Source organism: Esox lucius, chromosome 22 (genome assembly GCF_011004845.1).
Source record: "Esox lucius isolate fEsoLuc1 chromosome 22, fEsoLuc1.pri, whole genome shotgun sequence".
NCBI classification, from domain to species: Eukaryota; Metazoa; Chordata; class Actinopteri; order Esociformes; family Esocidae; genus Esox; species Esox lucius.
The window spans coordinates 8,593,880-8,612,251 of NC_047590.1; the positions used below are offsets into that span (position 1 = coordinate 8,593,880).

At 43.6% G+C, this 18,372-nt stretch overlaps 1 protein-coding gene across 3 annotated transcripts in view; it reads right to left on the reverse strand.

The window, feature by feature from the left end:
* lrp1ba (low density lipoprotein receptor-related protein 1Ba) overlaps positions 1–18,372 on the reverse strand; it is a 146,185-nt gene that overhangs the window by 6,771 nt on the left and 121,042 nt on the right. For all 3 annotated transcript variants that reach the window (XM_020042497.3, XM_020042495.3, XM_020042494.3), the window contains exons 66-81: positions 17,546–17,665; positions 13,341–13,457; positions 12,325–12,567; positions 11,219–11,328; positions 9,906–10,038; positions 9,163–9,408; positions 8,775–8,912; positions 8,076–8,213; positions 7,647–7,766; positions 7,146–7,387; positions 6,359–6,582; positions 6,174–6,280; positions 5,949–6,065; positions 5,551–5,724; positions 1,158–1,283; positions 611–775 (exon numbers count right to left, since the gene is read on the reverse strand). In XM_020042497.3, the coding sequence (XP_019898056.3) occupies positions 611–775; positions 1,158–1,283; positions 5,551–5,724; positions 5,949–6,065; positions 6,174–6,280; positions 6,359–6,582; positions 7,146–7,387; positions 7,647–7,766; positions 8,076–8,213; positions 8,775–8,912; positions 9,163–9,408; positions 9,906–10,038; positions 11,219–11,328; positions 12,325–12,567; positions 13,341–13,457; positions 17,546–17,665 (2,520 nt within the window). The remainder of the gene's footprint in view (positions 1–610; positions 776–1,157; positions 1,284–5,550; positions 5,725–5,948; positions 6,066–6,173; positions 6,281–6,358; positions 6,583–7,145; positions 7,388–7,646; positions 7,767–8,075; positions 8,214–8,774; positions 8,913–9,162; positions 9,409–9,905; positions 10,039–11,218; positions 11,329–12,324; positions 12,568–13,340; positions 13,458–17,545; positions 17,666–18,372) is intronic.

Consider the following 18,372-nt stretch of genomic DNA (forward strand, 5'->3'; position numbering starts at 1 on the left):
CTATCCCTGAGCCAGCAACTCAGCTGCATGTTTCTGTCAATTGTAGAAGAACATTAAATGCTAGGAAATACATTTCTGACATTCTCACACCCCCCCCCTCCCCCAGTTCATACCTTATTTCTGGGCCATTACGTCACATTATAACTCATATAAGTGTTTATAAGTTTCGTTTGTACACCATTGTGCTTGTGGCTGAGAGTCTGAAGAATCCACAGATATAAAACACTTAATTCTCCTATAAAGGAAGACCATTTTATAAGGCAAAATGTCAAGATAGTGCCAGACGGAATTAAAAACTTTAAGTTTGGCCATGAGATCTGAGCCCAAATATCCTGGCATTTCAACTCCCATGCTTTAGCAAATGAGCTAAAACGAACCACACATATTCTCAGAAGTTACTGGCTTCTGTGGGAAGGATGTTCGAGGCTGACAGGACGGGGCCTTTCAGGTCCCAATGCTCATTTCCCAGTGTCACGGATGAATGAGCGCCCTCTTCTGTCCTGGAGGTTGGAGTAGAACAGCAGGTAGAGAATACACACACACCTACGCACACACATTTTCATACATCCTGTAGCAGCAGGCAGGAGCAGGGAGCAGAAGGGAGGCTTACCTAGTGGAGAGCCAGAGCAGGTGCCCCCATTCTGACAGTAGTCTTTGCAGTGGTTGACTTCACAGCGCTCCCCAGAGAAATTTGGCCAGCAGTTGCATCGCAGCTCTCCCTTCTCATTGGTGATGCATCGCCCTCCGTTCTCACAGGCCGGGCGACACAGCTCACCTGAAAGCAAATCGCGTTGGAGCCCGTGTCACGAGTGAAATCATGGCAACCCTGACCCGATCCTGTTCCAACAGGGCACTTAACCAATGGATTAGCCAAAGAGGCGTCCCACCGGCACTCGCTAAAATCCTGGAACGCACGCATTCCTATCTCTGCATTCCCTACTATCTCTGATTTCCTGACTACATTTGCTTTCATCCGGCGGAGTCGCCAAGCAAGGCCACCGGGGGTCTCATTCGGAGGGAGTTGGGATGACGTGGTTTTTACCTGAACCACCAACCTTGGCCTGGCATACCAGAGACCAGACCAAGATCAGATCAATGACCCGACCAAGACTGGATCACACCTAACTCCTGGACCAGAGATGTTATGCCTCATGTACCTGAAGTGTTGCTGTCCCTGCAGGTCCTGTTGATCAGCGTGGTCCCCTCAGGACAGGTGCAGCTGGCTCCCGAAGGGTTCAGAAGACACAGGAATTCACAGCCCATCCTCGCGCACGGATTGGACACTGAAAAAGACAACGGCACAACAGTTAGAATGCAGGCTCCGCCAGAGGGTGTGCAGTGCGATAAAAGAAGACAGTACCTCGTTGTCTGAGTGGATGTGGTTGCTTGTCATTTCTGTATCGCGCGCTTCCTGTGAATTTGGCGAGACGTAACTCAGTGCTTCAAACCAAATCCCACTTTGTCACCAACATAAGCAAGAATATAAAGAAAACATACGTTGACAGTCACAGCGAAAGGCTCGTACTCTTCAAACCCTTTCAAGTACTGTGTCGGAGGACTCGAGCATAACATGACACACTCTCGTATTGTCTAACAGAGGGCCGCAGCATGAATTCAAACACGAGATCCTTGTTGTTTTGTTTAACACATAAAGAAGAGCGTGACCCCCTCGGGCTGAATCTGGGGCTAATGAAGCACCAGGCAGGGCCGTAACTGGTCATTAGCACCAGCCGAAATCGGAGCGAGGGGGTGAAGGAGCAGGAGGGACATGGAGCCAGAGAGAAGAGACGGAGAGGGGGTGGATTTAGGACTTTATTATGATCCCCATTAGATACTACTAACAACAGCAGCAATCTCCCCCGGGGCTACATCCCCCACTGAACATATGAAGCAATAAGATGCATTTAAAGTACAGCATGTGGACAGAATGTACATTTAAAACGGCAGCGCATTATTACAGCCCTCAAAAAGTCGAATGCAATAACTACATGCAATAATGAATGGCAAATCTGATTAGAGAGGCGGATTATCCACAATATATTCTGACCAACATCCTTGTTCTTGGGTTTGGAGAGATAACAACACATTAATCACATCAATAACAATATCCACATTTTTAAAATATATTCATGTTCAACACATAGAAAGGAAATTACACATATATTCTGTGCTTTGTTTTCTTTTTTCCTCAACAAGTCATCCAAAAAACCCTGAAAATGAAAGGAAAGTCGATATAAAGGAAACTCTTCTCCTTCCCTGATGAAGCCCATCCCAACCTCCCAGGTTGAAATTCCAGGGCCTGAGAGAACATACCAAATATCCTGGACCAGAAGCTGTGCAGGTTAGGACATAGTGAAAAGCTGTTTACTGTGTGCAGCGTTAGACAGGGTAGAGGAGCCAGGGAAGACCCCATGTGTAGCTTGGTCTTTGAGTATTGACCATCTTAAATTGCAAGGAAAAGTGTCTGAAGTTGACCGAGCAGGTATACATTTGCTCCAAGCTATCCTCCCAGTCCGACGTTTGTATTTCAGTTCCGAGGTTCTTCCTGTTATTTCACCTTGACAGACTCTGTGTGGGACTGACTGAAATGAGCCATGCATTGTCAACAAGATGTAGAGTATGTTTGCTTGATGTTGTTTGCATTTTGGAGCACCTGTCAAATATCCAGGGCTGAGCATTTTCAAATATGTGGAGGCGTTTTCTGACACAGTCTCTAATCTCCTGCTATCTGATGAAGTTTTTTCCATGGTTCTCACCATTCTCCCACAGTTGATCAAAAGAAGCAGTGTGGTGTGGATCCCCTGCCTCTCAGAAAACATTATCTAGATGGGACGGGCTGAAGGGAATGGTCCAAATATGGATTGTGTTATATACAATGGGATGGCAATGAAGTGAAATCTCCAGGCGTATTGGGGACATCAAAACCGTGGCAATAACATTCAGTTCAAAGCCAGCTGGACGACACAGGTGCTACAGCGAGCCAAAACTAAACAGCAAGTGTTTTTATCATTTGGGAGAGCCAGCCTCCCTCCGATTTGGACGTACAAAGGCGCCTCTAAACTATTGCATGTGTTTTACAGTCCCAGATAAATGGAATTACAATTTAACAAGAATGGTTTCAGGCCCTAATAAATGGAAGAAACAACTGAAGACCTTGTTCTCTCAAAAGCTCTCCTTCCAATTGAAATACAGCATCTGCAGTTTCCAATTCAACAGCTGGACCAGCACAGGTTAAAGACATTCTGACTAACGAGGCAATCAGCACAGGTGAAAGACATCCTGACTGACAAGCGGACTCGGCACAAGTGAAACCGATACTGATTAGCAAAGTGAATTAAACCGGCAACTCCAGAAGAGGCTCTGCAAGCGAATAACCAGGTATGACAGACACATTTCTAGTCTGTCCAGAGATTCAGGCCTCTTCCTCAGGTGTACATGTGCCACAGCAGCATGGGTTAGAATATGGCCAACTGCTCTTCCAACCAAAACCCTTTTCGCTGTATCTAACCACTTCCCTATCCAATGAAACATATTCTGTTACAATTTGATGGGCAAACCTACTCACGGCCACTCTCTAAAACACCTCCCACCACATCAAGAACTCATGCTTTGCTACACAAATTTGTGAACTTCTTCACTCCAAACAGGGCTGTCTTTTACAAAGTAACGGCATGAAAACAACTGAAAAAACAATCAGTCTACTCCGACCTGGTTAAAGTGAATACATTCAAATTGCAGTCGGGGAATTGCAGTTGGTTGAATCTACAGTTCACAAAAGGTTCTAAAACTCCAATTACACATCACATTCGTGCCAACAAGCTATTTGGACATCTTGTCAAACGAAAGACGTCGGACCGTAGAACCCATATCAAATCAAAATCAAAGAATGTTTAAAAAACTCCAGCCATTGACATTTGTCTTGATGAGAGTAGAGCGTCTCATCTGGCACGACGTTACAACATCCTGTTGGCATGAAGAAGGCCTCTGGCATGGATGCCAACCATATTGATCAACTCTTGGAGATCATTCCTTACTTGGCATGGTAGAGGAGGGAAAGGGCCAAAATCAAGTTTCTACAAGCTGGATGTGCTTTATTTTTACACTGTCTTGAAACCTCTGGCTAGTAATTCTTGCAGATACGGACAGTTTCACCACTGTAACTCAGGGATCCCATTAACAAAGTTGACCGAAGATCCATGGTCTTTTTTGCGGGATCAGGCTTTACAGCGAGACTTCAATGGCCTTCTCTCAAGCTCGTTGGGAGAAGAAATAATCACCTCCAGGACCTAAACAAAGAATCTGGCAAAGAAGGCAAGATCCATTCTGTTATCCTGGACAGCATTCTGTCTCCATTTGCATCTTTTAAAAACACTATCTTCGCAATGAGTTGTAATAGTTAAGTGAAGTGTCGTCACAAACTGGCATCTCCCCCATTGGGATCACGGACAGCTGTTTGGTTGTTTATTGCTCTCACCTGTTTCCCTAATCATTGTCCCTGTTTAAGTTCTTCTTTTCCTTGTGAGTTGTGTCGGTCTTTCTTTGGTTATGCCATATGTAACGTTGTTTCTGTTTTGCCTTATTGGTTCGTTTTTTTTTTGTTAGTTCTTTTAGTCTTAGTTCTTTTATTAAACACATGTCCTCTGTTCTTCCAGCGCATGTGTCCTGCCTCTTCAATGTTGTGCATTTCAGTTCTAAAGGAAGAACGAGCTTGAGGAAAATTTGTTGGAGGTAGATTTTTATTTTAAGAGTCTGATGCTCATCTTCAGAGTGTGAGTTCAGTATCTTAACCTGTCCCAGATACAATATTTATTTCCAAGAAATATAATGTGGCATTCAAACAAGTTTAGATATTTACATGTAGAAAATTGTTCTGGGCAGTACTTCTTAAAACAAATGTAAGCTATTTTCCTCAATGCCTCAGTGATTTATGATGGTAAGGAGCATTTAGTATTTTCACTGTTGTGTATGTCCGAAAGGTTTCACACTGACCGAGGCGAGCAGCAGCTTTGTAAGGTTTTTCTTAGCAGCTGCTGACCATATGACCATATAAGAACTAGTGTCTGGAGAACTGGTTTTCTTGAATGTCATGTTGCAAATGCAGCGCAACCCATTAAAACAGAGAGACAAACATATTTTCCCAAACAGTGTTTGCCTCACTCAAGATATTTTACAGAAAGGTACAGTCTCCTCAAACTGGTTGACAACTCATTCACTAATAGGTATAACATAGGTTTAGAGTTTAACAAATAACGTGGTTGACTTTGGTTTTCAAAATGTGTGGGACTGGTTCATTTTTAACCACCCAAACAAATACTTCTGTCGCTTTCCCTAACCACTGATGTGTATAGAGTTAAGTCATCAGCATGGACACAAAGGCTTTGTTTAAATCTATAAGTACATCTTTAGTAAGAATTGTACACAACCGCAAAAAGAGGGAATTAAATGGAAAAGGTGATGAACAGAGACAATAGGAGATTTATACGGAAAGAAAAAGAAAAGATGGAGAAAGCAAGGCCAGAAGATAGACTGACAGAGCAATTGTTAGCCTACCCTCTTGCTGTTTAAAGCGATGGAGAACCAGGATGATGGAAGGTCTCTCCACACCCAGATGAAGCCCCTCCACAGGCTGTCTGCCATACTTATGGACACGGAAGACATCGTTCTTCATCCCAATCCCATAGATGTAGTCCTCAAAGATATCAATCCTCACAGGCTGGGATATACCTGGAGATGAGAATTTTTTGTAGAAAATATAACATTAAAGCCCGGTAAGGGTGAGAAAGGACTCCTCAATATTTCATATCTGGATTCAAAATAATATTAAATAATATTTTAAAATTCTAAAGCCTTGGAGGGATGAGCCGAGACGATTCGCTATGAATTACAAAACTTGAGGGCAAAGGAGGTTAAAATGAATAACGTTATTTCGTCACTAAGGCGCTGCTCACCGTTTGAACTGCTCACCGCCACCACGGAGTCGGATCCATCGAAGCGAATGCTCCCGATCACAGACATCTCTGTATCAGCCCAGTACAAACGCTGGTTGAAATAGTCTATGGCAAGTCCTGGGAAAAGGAATGAGGACTTAAATACACCTCATGCAGATGAGAATGCATAACACGCTGAAGGCGCGTGTTCTAGGTCACCTGATCAGAAGCTCCAGAACAACCTACCAGTTGGTCTCCGGAGGTTCTTCTCCAGTATGACCCTCCTCAAAGAACCATCCATGGCTGCCTCCTCGATGTGGGGGTGGTCCCCTATCACCGTCCAGTACATCATCCTACAGAAGGTTGAGGGAGCCAAACATTCACAAGAGCATCTGCTGAATGACTCGACTGTGACTCATGTAAGACCTTACCCTCGGGCTGGGTTAACCGTGATGGAATACGGCTCCCCGGCGATGTCGGTGATCAGGCGAGAGCAGTTCGGCCCTCCCAGCTGGCCCACGTTGATGGAATACCTCAGCCTCCTCCAGTGGGCGACGTAGTAGCTGAACCAGTGCATCCTGGAGTGGTCGGTCCAGTAGATGTTACCCGTCACCCAGTCTGCAGATATGTCTCTGGGCTTCCTGAAGTCAGGACACTGGAGGAGTACAGTTGCTCTTCACATTCACTGACATTAAATGGCCTAAAATACAAGCACAAGCGCTGGTGCGCGCACGCACTCACGCACACGCATTCTCACTGTCTGTCTCTGTCAAAATAATTTAAGTTGAAGAAAGGAATCAGTGCCACCGTGCTCTTTGAAGTCACACAGAAAAGTATTTGGAGACTCCTGTCCCCTTCCCTCCCCTTTCCCAAGGCTCAAATCAAACCAATTAATGTCAGAGATATTGAGTGGCTGATAGGCCCTGTTCTGTTTTCATAGGGAGAGCAGTTAAAGAGTTTAGAGAGCCAGCAGGAGACCTGTCACAGCTTTGCTACTGTATACTCCTGGCTGTTTTAAGAGAGTGTGGAACTTGGAACTGCTACAGTACCATCGAATCTGATGTAATCTTTTAAACAGTTTCGACTTCAGTAGGGAAAAGCACAGAATGTCAGAATTTCCCTCACCTTAGTGTTAATATGTGACAGATTTAGAACAGACAACATCCAGATCCAACATCGATCACATTAGATATAATAACACTCCGGCCCATCACTTACTATGATTCCGCTATTGGTCTTAGTGAGACTTCGGTCTACGATGTCTTTGTAAAACATTCCACCAGGATTAAACTGAGTAGCCCAGACAAACTTCTGTCTGTGAAAGAGAGCATCCATCCCAACGATTTTTGCATTGTCCTCGCTGCGAGCATGCAGTTTCTGTCCATGGCTCTGCTTAAACGGATAGACAAAACTTCGGATTTCAGTGTCATTAGCGACGTAGAGCACTTGATCCTCTGGTCCTGCCCGTGGAATTCATTGAGACACAAAGAAAAGAATTTAAATAAAAAGAGCGTCCATTCCAGACTACAGAAGAAAAGCAAAGCCACATTTACAAAATTACAGAATGTGTTATTGTCAAAACTGATTGTACAGTATCGATCAGAATAATTTAGTTGCATAATTGTTAAACCATAAGTATTATTTTGATTGATTATCATGCTGCCATGCATGTGATTTTGGACTGTATAGTATATAATCATAATCATGTTAAGCTCTTACCTTTGGTAATACATTCACCATCGATTTCTTTAAAGTTACGGTCACATGTGCATTTGAAGGATCCTTTAGTGTTGGTACAGTAGTGAGAGCACATGCCAAACTGAAGACATTCATTGATCTCTAAGAAATGGATGAAGAATGAAGGTTATAATTCCCATAAAGCCGTACTTTACTGATGGAGGTTTCATCACAATTCTGTCTGAGCTCTGTCCCTTGAATATTCAGCGATAATATTTATGCCGCATGTTAAGTCTGGCCTCCCTGCTTTTCGGCTCTCTATTAGTATTGAAACTTTACATTTTGAACTCTTCTGAATGCAAAAGAATCCCTGAGACTATGAGGGAAAAAATAAATATTGCAATTCAGTTGCTTTATTGTAAACTGCCAAAGCACTCTATTGTGACACATGTGCTTCTTACTGAATGGTACCTTCACATTGACGTGTCCTCGGGCTCCTTTGAAAGCCAGCCTTGCACTGACAGAGTGAATCTTTCCCTGTGTTGTTGCAGACTGCATCATCCCCACAAAGACCCGCTCTCTCTCCACATACATCTTCCACGGAAAACGCTGTATGAAACATGATTGGGATCACAACATTTACCACACAGGTTTTTATGTTATTGGCGTAAGTCACATGCTGTTTGCGCATTGCACATTTATAATCTCGACGGGTAATAAAGACATCCATTAACACAGTCACTGCAATATGTTTTTCTCCATCTCTGTCTCAACGCTGAGTACAGTAACTGCTGAGAATAGATGTGCCCTGAGTGCACAGATGTTGTAAAAAAATTCCACCCAAGAGAGAACTTTTATTTAGAACATTATGTGGATAAACTGGACCCTCAATGAACTGTGCAGAGACAGATAGAGAAGGATAAAGAGCAAGATAGAGACATAGAAATAATATATATAGAGAGAAAGAGAACTTGTTCCTGAAAGAAGACAGGTAATCGGCACAATGGCCACAAAATGAAAGGGAAACCGAGCTGCACTTTCTCACAGAGAGAGATAGAAAGAACAACAGACAGACTGAAACAGGGTGAGAGATAAAGAGAGCACCAAAGACAGAGTTAGAAATAGAGTTAACATCAACAAACAGAAGTGCTTTTAAAGCCAGCATCCCACCTTTACAGTCCTTTTCATCTGAGCCCCCATCCCCGCAGTCATCAAAGAGGTCACACTGCAGCTCCTGGGGGATGCAGCGGTGGTTGCTGCAGGTGAACTCTGCCTTCCCACAAGGCCTAGGGCCTCTCATTAATTTCTCTGATCCACGACAATGCAAAGATGTAGAGGGGAGAACATATTAGCCGTGGGGCCAAAAGACAGATTAATGTCTTAAACCCATCTCTGGGCTTTCATTAAACACTTCACGATAAGTCTGTGTGTTGTGAGTTGTTGGTTTTTGTATATTACCGTGTTTTTGTGGTTGTTGGTTTGATCCCAGCCCTCTGTGATTCTATGTCTTTTGGGATGCTTATTCTGATTGAGTTTTTACAGCCATGACTGGACTCACCACAGTCTTCTTCATCTGAATTGTCCCCGCAGTCGTCCGCTCGATTGCACACCTGCTCCGAGCGCAGACACACCCTGTCATTCTTGCAGCGGTAGGGTCTGCTCGGCGGACACGGCAGTTTAGCGCACATGTCTGACTCTTCGTCGGAGTTGTCCCCGCAGTCATCCTCTCCATCACACACCCAGATGAGGAGTTTGCACAGCGTGTTGTTACAGACGAACTCATCCGGGCGACAGGACTGAGCTGCTGCTTCGAAAACACGTTGCAAAACAAAATAAGATATTTCATAACCGCAAACACATTGATTATATACTGTTGACTGTATTTTTAAAGACATACAAGAAGAATTTTTTACAAGAAGCCTTGAGTTGGGAGAGTGATAATCAATAGTGAGCATTTCTGAGCAGACAAGTGAACAAGTGTGTGTCTCTATTAAAACTCCAACCCACTCTCCCCATACTTCACCCTCTTCCACACCTTAAAAGAGAACACTCTGGCTGAAAGAGCCCCGACAATGGACATTCATTTTAACATAATACTGGCTGGCTTAATAATACATACCACATGCTGTGAAGAACATTCTGTGTGTACGTGAAGAAGGCTGAGCACGCATATGTGCTCTGTGTGTTTGTGTGTACGAATGAGGCAGAGCATGAATGTGTATTGTGTGTACAAAGAGCACGCACGTGTGGTGTGTTGTGTGTGTGTGTGTGGCAGAGCATGCACGCGCGTCCTAGTCTCACCCTGTAAACAGTTGTGCTCATCACTGCGGTCCACACAGTCAGGGAGGCCGTCACAGTGCCAGCGTCTGGGGATGCAGTGGGCTCTGTTCAGGCACATGAACTCATCCTCTCTGCATTCCATCACACAGTCTACCTGTCACAAAAACAACCAGCACATACAAGCTCATTGTGGTCCCTAGCCAGAAGAGTTATTGGAGATAATCGTTTTTTTAAAGGTGGGATTTAAGAGGTCTGGGGAAGGTAGATCCTTCATCCCTGGGTCCGTTTCAGGTTGGTTTTGCCTTCGTGGTTTAGTGATCGGTGTCATAAGAACTAGAATAGATTCTAGATTGGCGCGATGTGGACCAGACTCCTGAGTTTCAACTCTCCAGAGTTGCTTAGACGAGGCAAGGCCGTAATGACAATTTGAATACTATGAAATTGAGAGAAAAATGTAATTAGAAAAATCTAATTAGACAGTTGTGGAAAGAGGGATAAAAGGAAAGAAAGGAAAAAATGTAAACTAAGACTAAAGTAAAAGATGGTTTCTGCTCTCCATACTCCATTGTCAATATGGGAATCTTCTAGTCTGAAACAAGTGTACCGTTTTTATGGCATACATTGTATTAAATACCATAACGTGTTATCAGTGATGTTCAGGCCAGGGGAAAAATGACCATGGGGAAAAACTCAGAGTTACTGGTTTAATTAAGCAACACGTCCCCCTCAGCAAAAGACTTTGGCCTTTGGTGCTGCAGATATATTGCTTTAATTTAGTATGCACGGGGCTGGGATGCAGGTGACTCTCTCCAGGGCACTCCGCTGTTTGAATGGGTTTTTTTTAAATACAGGTGAGTTACTTCAGCACGGAGGTGACTGACTGACTGAATTAACAACATGGCTTTAATTACACTGAGATCCTACGGGAATCTGATGTTTGAAAGAAACAGAAAAACAAGGCTTCAATCCATAGTGAGAGATACGGAGGTCTTTACATCTTACACCAATGAGTTATCTTGGCAATCAAACAACATCTCTGGGGAATTTTCCAGAAAAATATGCGGCCTGACGATAAGCAGAGCCTCGACTCCCATGTTCCACTGCCTATGACCTTGAAGGGAAAAGTCATACATTAAAGCCAAACTGATGTGACAGTGTTTCCTCCATCCCTCTCTCTGTTCCTAGTCCCAGAGCCGGTGACGTCACCCGTCGAAACGCTACTAGCGCACACCGCTATTCGGCCATCTCGGATCAGCTACGTTGTAGCTGGCGTTATCCCCCGGACTGATCGCGCTCGGGGGACTCTGATCTGAGATTCATCAGGGAACACTCACCTCATCAGATCCGTCCGAGCAGTCCTTCTGGCCGTTACACCTCAGGCTGGCCGCCACACAGCCTCCCGCGACACACACGTACTCACTCAGAGCACAGGAGGGAAGAACCGCTGAAAACCGTAACAGAATACCTTTTATCCAAGGTCATTTACAATACAGCGAACACATGCAATTTTAGACAGAAGAAAGTGGTGGCTGGGAAGGTACCCATCCATCCAGTGTTGGAAGTATGTCTACACTCCTTTGGTTAAGACACCACCTGGTATACAATTGCAACACAATGGCTGTTCTGAGTGCTATTCTGAAACCCTCTTTGCCCCTTCCCGAGGCTTTCACTCTCAATTCAATCTAGGCTCAAAGCTTTTACATGCACCTAGCCCTTCCGACTGGAGAAACTAACTGTGCATGTGCAAACACAGCTCTCCACAGGTACTCTCCGTGGAAAGATGGAGAGGAAGACTCTGCTGAAATATTCAAAGCGAGATATAGACACATTTCTGTGAGTGAAACGTAGGGCTCATTTGAATTTCACACTTCCAGTTAGCAGACAGGTGGGGAAGAACGTCAGGTTGCCGCTATTGAACCGTATGTTCTTCTGGGAGGCTCGAAGGCCTTGAAGATACTCTGGCCTCGCATTTCTTCCTCACAAAACGTAACGTTTGGCATACATTTTGTTTATGCAATGAAGCAAAGAGGATTTACGAATCCTAGAATAAAAGTAATTGCTGTCAACTGAGAATGGATCCACATGTGGGAATAAGTCTGCTTATTTCTGAAGATGCAAATGTTTATTTTCTACCTGTCAAGCAAGACAGTAGGATAAACAAACACATTAACGTTTCTACACTGACTTGTGATGTCGTAAAAAGCACAGAAACCGACTTCCCTAAAATGTGTGATGCATTCAAGCATGCTTTCCAATGGAGGGCAGCATTTACATGGTTTTAGGGTTTTGAGTAAAAGCTGTTCCCAAGCCAGCAGCAGCTGTCCAAAGAGTCACTTAAAGGAACCAGGTGTGACCAGGTGTGACCAGGTGTGACCAGGTGTGACCAGGTGTGACCAGGTGTGTGACTAGATGTCTGCGCGTGGGCTATATTATCTCATACCAGGTCCTTGGCAGTTCCTCTCGTCCTCCCCCATCTTGCAGTCCTCCTGGCCATCACAGAGCCACTTGTTGGAGACGCAGAGGTGGTTGAGACACTGGAACTGGTCCTCGGGACACGAGCGCGTCTCGCACCCCTTCTCATCGGAGGCATCGGCACAGTCACTGTCGCCGTCGCACCGGAACCGTGAAGAGATGCATTCGCCATCGGCACACACAAAGTCCTTGGAGGGGCACGTGGCTGGCTCTAAGAGGTGTAAAGGAATCAGAACAGTTCCAAAAGCTTTAACATCAAATAACTGAGCCAGGGCCCAATCCACAAAATATATACTGTCTATACTTCTGCGAACCACCCAAGTGTCAATGACTGCAAATGGTAAGCGTGCTAACAACCTTTTCCATGAGGTTGAGAGAACATTTGGCAGTTTGAGTGGGGTAATGATTCAGCCATGCACTGTCAGACATGTGTGGCGCACTCCAGAATTATTGGCACATTAGGTAAATTCTTGATGATTTATTTTTCTCTGAATATTTTTCATTCATTTAAAGGTTGGATTCATATAAAAAAAAATTCGAGTGTAAGACAAAGCTGATAAACATCAATGACATTTCACAGCCTTTCTTGTTCATATTTACTTAGGGTGCCAATCATTTTGGAGGGCACTGTATGTTTTAATACTGTATTACAAAACATGGATTCCAGATGAATATAGTTGTTTGGGAAAGGTTCTACTTGCGATTGGATATATTAGTTTGTCAAAATAGGGTTTTCTTTCTTATGGTCTGGGTACTGGATGGCAGGGGCAGCTTGGGTAGAGCAAGATTTATAGTCAGGTCTACATGGTGTGTGTAGGATAGGAGTTTATGTGTGTCTATTTCTATTTTATTTCATTGGTTTCAGATTACTCAGTGATGGATGGCAATTTTTCCCAGAATGTAAAAAGGATAAAAGCAATAATTGAAAGTGCAATTCTTCCCGTCTGAATAAGAGATTGAGCAAAGATGATTAAGTTGACTAACTGCAGTTGTCTTCGTCTGAATTATCGTCGCAGTCACTCTGTCCGTCACACCTCCAGTGTTCCGGAATACAGTTGTTGTTTTGGCACCGGAACTCATGAGGGCCACAGGTCTTCTCGTCTAGGCACCAAAACAACCAGACATCAACATGACAAAACATCTCCAGATATCTTTACGGTGAAATTACAAACTTTTGAATCCTTTTCAATGCATAAATTCACTCCCAGGAGTGAATTCCCTGCTGTGAAATTAAAATACTGCCGCCTCAGTCTCTGTTTGCTTTATGCATTTTGCTACCATACCATACAAAGGCATAAACAGAACCATTACGGACAACATGAAATCACTGAAAAACATCAATCCGGTGTGAATTTTCCACAGGGTATGTCACTGACTTAGAGACGCATATCACCCATAATACAAACAAATGCATTGACTTTAATGGAGTACAGATTAGCTTCAACATATTGACAAGCAGATGATATTGAAGTGAATACATATCATCCGATGGAGGAAAGATTAGGCAATAAAGGAATTCTCAGACATCTCTTGCTCTCTCTATTCCCTAATCCTAACCTCTCTCTATTCACTAATCCTAACCTCTCCCTATTCCCTAAGCCTAACCTCTCCCTATTCCCTAAGCCTAACCTCTCCCTATTCCCTAATCCTAACCTCTCTTTATTCCTTAATCCTAACCTCTACCTCCTCTCATTCTCCCTTTTACCATCCCTCCCTCCCTCTACTTTGTTTCTCTTCCTCCTCCAATCTCTTCAGTCTCTTTCCATCTCTGTCCTGGCTCCTGTCTGTATTGACACTCCTGTCTGAATGGTATAAAAGAATAGTCAAGCCTCTAGATTATTCTGTAGTATAAACCTGGGAAAATTGCTCTCTATAGCTGCCTACTTCCAAGGTAGCACCTGCTGCCTTTTCAAAGGATAACCCCACCCCACCAAGTACTGCATAGTGAAAAGGAAGAGACAGACTTTGACAGTTGCTGTTCTAGTTTTAAGAAAGAAAACAATAACTGATTCTTGGGGAGCCAATTTCTGTGGCTCCGTTCATTTAACAGCTCACTTTGCTCTCATAAGAGCTCCTCCTTCCAATTTCTTACAAATCAACAAAGAACCACGAAATGAATGTCAAATCTCCAATGCAAGGCCTGAATCAGATCAAGTAAATAACTTTTACTTTGCCTAATTATCAAGGGGGATTGTAAACTGAAACATCAAGTAAATTATTGTGCAAAATAAAGCACCCTCTCTCTGTCGTTTGCTGCCTATATAAAATGGCCTGATAACACCCTCTCCCGTTCTCTCCTTCACACTCTCCCAGTCCCCTCCCTGCTGCTCTGCTGTTCTCTGTTGTAATCCCTTTGCTTCTCTCTTGTTATCCTCTACCCTTCTCCAATCACTGTCTTCCTCTCCTCTCTTCTCCCCTCCACTCCCAGAGCCACAGTCTGCATACTGACTCCTGTTTGTTATTTTATTTCTATATTTCCTTTTGCTATTTCTCTACCCCTGCTCCCTCTTTTTCCTCTCTCTATCCTTCAACCTCTCTCTCTCTCTCTCCTCCTTTTCCCCCTCCCTTCTTGCTGTGTCTTCCGTCCTTCTCCCTCCTCTCTCTCTCCATCCAATATTCCATCTACTCTCCCTCACACCCCTCCACAGCCAGGATATTGACGTGTAGATATGTATAAAGGGCATTGATGCATAAGTCAATATGTTGCATTCAAGGTAAGAACGTTTGTGTGGATTCAGACCGACAGATCCACTCACAGACAGAGAGACAGAAAAATAGACAATGAGACAGATGTATACACGGAACAATTCAGCTACAGGCAGACAGGCAGGCAGGCAGGCAGACAGACTTCACTGAGTAAGGTTACTTCCACATTTCGCAACTCCTATTAAGGCCCACTTCTAAGTGTTGTCGTTACAGGAACTGTTGAGGATGAGGTGGAAGCGGGAGTGGACATAAAGCTAGGGTTAGCATTAGGTTTAGTGGTTAGGGTTGAGATAGGAGTGGACATAAAGCTAGGGTTAGCATTAGGTTTAGTGGTTAGGGTTGAGATAGGAGTGGACATAAAGATAGGGTTAGCATTAGGTTTAGTGGTTAGAGTTGAGATAGGAGTGGACATAAAGCTAGGGTTAGCATTAGGTTTAGTGGTTAGGGTTGAGATAGGAGTGGACATAAAGATAGGGTTAGCATTAGGTTTAGTGGTTAGGGTTGAGATAGGAGATAGGGGTTAGGATTGTTGCTAGGATTGAATGTGAAGCTAGGGTTAGCATTAGGTTTAGGGGTTAGGATTGTTGCTAGGATTGAATGTGAAGCTAGGGTTAAGGTTAGAAATAACCTTAACCATAATCAAATAAGAAGTGAATTAATTGCCTTTCCACAAACTACAGGGGCGAAGGTTAAGCCTTACGTGAAGCCTGACCAAGACTTATGTGGTTTTGACAAATCTGATGTGATGCTAGAAGGACAGGTGACCCTAGAAAGAAAATGCACATATGGCATCGTAACAGATGCTTCCAATGAACTCAAGCATTTTCCGGGAGTCTGTGAATAAGCTGGCAACTGCACGTTATTCCACACAGAATCATTGTGACCTTACAGTGAGATAACTTCCTGTGGACACCAGAAGGAGCTGAATTAATCCTGAGTATCGTTCTTCATTCTCATCCTGCCGTTACACAAATATCCTGTCGTCCACCATCTGTGGAACGGTGAATTCTTAATACAAAGACGCACAACACAGGGCTGTTAAAAGGTTGCCCATATGAGGCTGTGCGCTGAGTTTCAGCTTTGTACCATTTAATCGGGGGTCATGTAGGCGATTCTGAAGGATTAAAAAGGTTTCTGAATCAACCCGGGTTATTCCACTTCAATCAGTCCAACCAAATGTTGACCTCCACGGTAGTTCGAGATGAATTCTCCAGAGGATCTTGGTCGATCTGTTTCTGTCTACTTGCTATGTGTTTGTCTGCCAGTAGACTAATATCTCTTAAAACATGTATACCAGATTGATACATTCATGCTGAAACCAAGATGATACTGATGCAACCATGTACGGTAAATCAGCACCAGATACAGTCACACTAACAAAGGAAGTCTAAACAGTAACTTTACTCTCCTCCGTTTAAAATAACAACGGAGTAATCCCATCTCTACATCATGTCCTAACACTGTGAAATCAGCAATGTGATTTCTTCTCATCTCCCCGTTAGACTTTTAATCCAACTACCGGGAGGATTGATGAATACATAATGCATTTTTAATTGACAATCACAGTGCCATGTTGGAAAGCTAATTCCCAGACTTACTATGACATTAACCGAATTCCAAATCGAACAGAGCACACTGCGGCAGTTAAATACTAACTAAATACCTCAACGCCCGAGAGAAACGTTCACATTTTAGAATACAGGGAGAAAATAACGTGCTGGGAATTCCAGAAGGTTTATGTTGTTGCATCCAGTCGCTGAAGGTAAGTCAGTGTCATTGGGTGTGCTGACTAGTAAGTCATGTAAATGGTGTTTGGCTCCTTTCATGCCCAGTATCCATCAACTTGTTTTGGGAAAATAAGAAACCTTCATATGAATCTTAGAGACAGACCACTGAGTGAAAACCGGAGTGACTAAAACCTGGCGAAGACCTAGCAGACTTTACTGCCATCCCTTCCATTCCCCTAAATGTCACTATTAAATGAAAAGACAGCAAAGGAAATGTCAAGGTCAAGCCTTAGTCTTGAAAACGAGACCCTAGGCAAGCATTTAAAAATGGTGGGAGGCAGAAGAGCGACTGGGTGAGCCCTGCCAGTCCATTTGATAGAAAGAAGAGCCCAGTCTTCAGCCAATCTCTGGTGATAGGGCATATTAACCAGTGCTTTACGGTACATCAACCGCCAATCAGCTTTAATGAGGTAGTCACCAATAAAAATGTTCAGCTGATGTCTGCGTAATGCTATCCATCAACTTGAATTTAGGTCTCGCATTGAGTGGTGATACCTGCCTTATATTGAGGTGCTCAACGCAGGCAAATGATACAGTGAGGCACAAAGAACTACAAAGGTTCCTTTTGAGTGGGTTGAAATGAAAACTGCTTTGAAAGGAAAACCGCTAGAGTAGCCCGGACTAATTCTGAACAGAAAACCACACGCTATAACAGTGTTGAATTGTAAAGAATAGAAACAGAACACTAGAACTCACCACAGTCGGACTCGTCTGAGCCATCCGTGCAGTCTGGGTCCTCGTCACACACCCACAGAGAGGAGATACAGTGCATGGAGGTCTTGCACTGAAACTGGTTGGCCGAGCATGTGCTCTCAGCTGGGGATGGAGACGAAACAAGACTAAAAGACTAAAACCGGGGGTGCAAATGTTTATCGTGTTTATCCTGAACATCGGAGAGCAGATAAAATGAGAGTTTCTGCTGGATGAAATCAACTCCCCTTTCCATTCTTTTTGCTCAAGAAATGTTTTGCCAAAGTATCAGTGTGACGAATACATCCTAGACCCAGTCAGCTCACGAGAATGAAGACAATTGGTTAACACACATTTACTGTAGATACATAAAATTCACCCAAAATGTAAAGTGGGATTTCTTTCTTTATGATTACCGATCTCCCATTTACATGACTGATAATTCCCTTACAATCAATAGTATGAGTTACTGGATTTAGAAAGGAGATTGGATTTAGAAAGAACATTTTCTCAAAAATATAAAATTAATAAAGAATATACAATGTTATGTTTGTTTGAAGTTGGACCACCAGTTAGAGACGTGTATGACGACACATCCAAAGGACTGGATGGTTCCTTTGTCTTTTCCTAAGGCCCCATAAGGGGTAAATACCCCACAGGCAACCAGAATCCAAACTAGGAAACTTTGGGAAGTCCAGTAGCTGCATTACTGATTATCGTTTTAGACACGTGAACAGCAACCGATTACATTTACAACGTACCCCACAGTACCGAGATTTTGAAAGCTTCTTTTGGCACCGTGCCCTGACACACATAACTCAGCTTCTTCCTCT